General features: G+C 41.9%; 1 protein-coding gene across 1 annotated transcript; it reads left to right on the top strand.

The window, feature by feature from the left end:
- The first annotated feature begins 314 nt into the window (after positions 1-314).
- Positions 315-1,124, top strand: LOC125591846 (secreted RxLR effector protein 161-like). Its single transcript, XM_048766716.1, has one exon. It carries the CDS (start codon positions 315-317, stop codon positions 1,122-1,124), a length of 810 nt encoding a protein of 269 aa, XP_048622673.1.
- Positions 1,125-2,054: the final 930 nt, after the last annotated feature.

The raw sequence follows: 2,054 nt of genomic DNA on the forward strand, positions 1-2,054 counted from the left end.
CTCGAGAACAGCATTGCATTAAGTTGAATAAAGCCTTGTACGGTTTGAAACAATCAGGTCGAATGTGGTACAATAGATTATCTGAGTGCCTAGTAAAAGAGGGATATAAGAATGATCCAATAAGTCCATGTATTTTTATCAAGAAATTCGACAACAAGGGTTTTGTAATCATGTCGGTATATGTGGACGACCTGAATATCATAGGAACCTTAGGAAAAACTAAGTTCTGTCTGGGACTACAACTTGAGTATGTAAACAATGGAATCCTTGTGCATCAGTTGGCATATACAGAAAAGATACTCAAGAAGTTTAATATGGACCAGGCTCATCCGTTGTCGAGTCCTATGGTCGTAAGGTCTCTCGACCCAGAGACAGATCCATTCGGACCAAAGAAGAAGGACAAGGAAGTACTCGGTCCGGAAGTGCCATACCTAAGTGTCATTGGAGCTTTAATGTATTTGGCTAGCCACACTAGACCAGACATTTGTTTTGCCGTGAATCTACTTTCTAGATTTAGCTCTTGTCCAACTCAGAGGCACTGGAATGGAATAAAACATCTATTTAGATATCTGCAAGGAACAAAAGATCTTGGTTTGTTCTATACTAACCGACCAAAAGAGAGTTTGGTCGGATATGCTGATGTAGGATACTTATCTGATCCACATAATGCTAGATCTCAGACTGGATATGTTTTTATACATGGTGGAGCTGCAGTATGTTGGCGATCCACGAAACAATCACTTGTCGCCACATCTTCCAACCATGCCAAGATCATAGCAATGTATGAGGCAAGCCGTGAGCTGGTATGGTTGAGGAATATGACCAACCACATCCGAGTAGATAGTGGTTTAGCCGTGGGAAAAGAAGCACCAACAATTATCTATGAAGACAATGCAGCTTGCATAGCTCAGCTCAAAGATGGATACATCAAAGGAGATAGGACAAAGCATATCTTGCCCAAGTTCTTCTTCACCCACGACCTGCAGAAGGCTAAAGAAGTTCAAATGGTTCAAGTTCGGTCCAGTGACAATTTTGCCGACCTTTTCACCATGTCTCTGCCAACCTCAACATTCAAGAAGCTTACATATCAGATAGGAATGCGCCAGCTGAAGGATCTTCAGTGATGCATTCATCAGGGGGAGTATCATGTGTTGTACTCTTTTTCCTTAACCACGGTTTCCATTTTTCCCTTATTGGGTTTTTGGTTTTCCTGGAAAGGTTTTAATGAGGCAACATTAAGCATGTTACAAACCTATATGGTTATGGCATCCAAGGGGGAGTGTTATAAATCATTAAGTGGATGGCCCATAACCAAGACCAGAAGATAAGGCCCAACCGGCCATGGAGGTTTAGAGTCGGCCAGATTGGCCCAATTTCCTTTTCCATGTTTTAGTAGTTTTCCTAATTATAGTTGGATTAGGTTTTGTACTCTTTCCATATTTCTATATTTTGTAATCCCTATATAAAGGGACCTTCTGATTCATTAATAATAGACACAATTTCCCCCATACTTTTACAACAATTTGCTGAGATCTCGGTTGCGGAAACATTATGGCGGTGATTCTAAGAAAAACTGTCCCGCTAAGCACGTTTGTCTCCGGACAAAAGATGACGGTCAAGTCTACGTCTGTTCCCACTTTCCATGTGTTTGCGGGAATATGACGTGGTCTTGCCATGATTTAAGAATGCTACCTGGTTTATCCTGCCAGTAGTCATATGCTTGTCTGAAAGATTAAGCCATGCATGGGTAAGTGTGAACGAATTCAGACTGTGAAACTGCGAATGGCTCATTAAATCAGTTATAGTTTGTTTGATGGTAACTACTACTGGGATAACCGTAGTAATTCTAGAGCTAATACGCGCAACAAACCCCGACTTCTGGAAGGGATGCATTTATTAGATAAAAGGTCGACGCGGGCTCTGTGAAAGGCACCGACCCGGTTTCCCTTACCTCCGGTTCGTCCTTAGTTCGCTTTCCCCGACCCAAACTGGTCCTTTACGAAAGATTCCCTCTACTTACGATTTTTAACCAGCTTTCCTCTAAGAGGTTCAGT

The sequence above is a fragment of the Brassica napus genome, chromosome C8, assembly GCF_020379485.1.
Source record: "Brassica napus cultivar Da-Ae chromosome C8, Da-Ae, whole genome shotgun sequence".
Taxonomy (NCBI): domain Eukaryota; kingdom Viridiplantae; phylum Streptophyta; class Magnoliopsida; order Brassicales; family Brassicaceae; genus Brassica; species Brassica napus.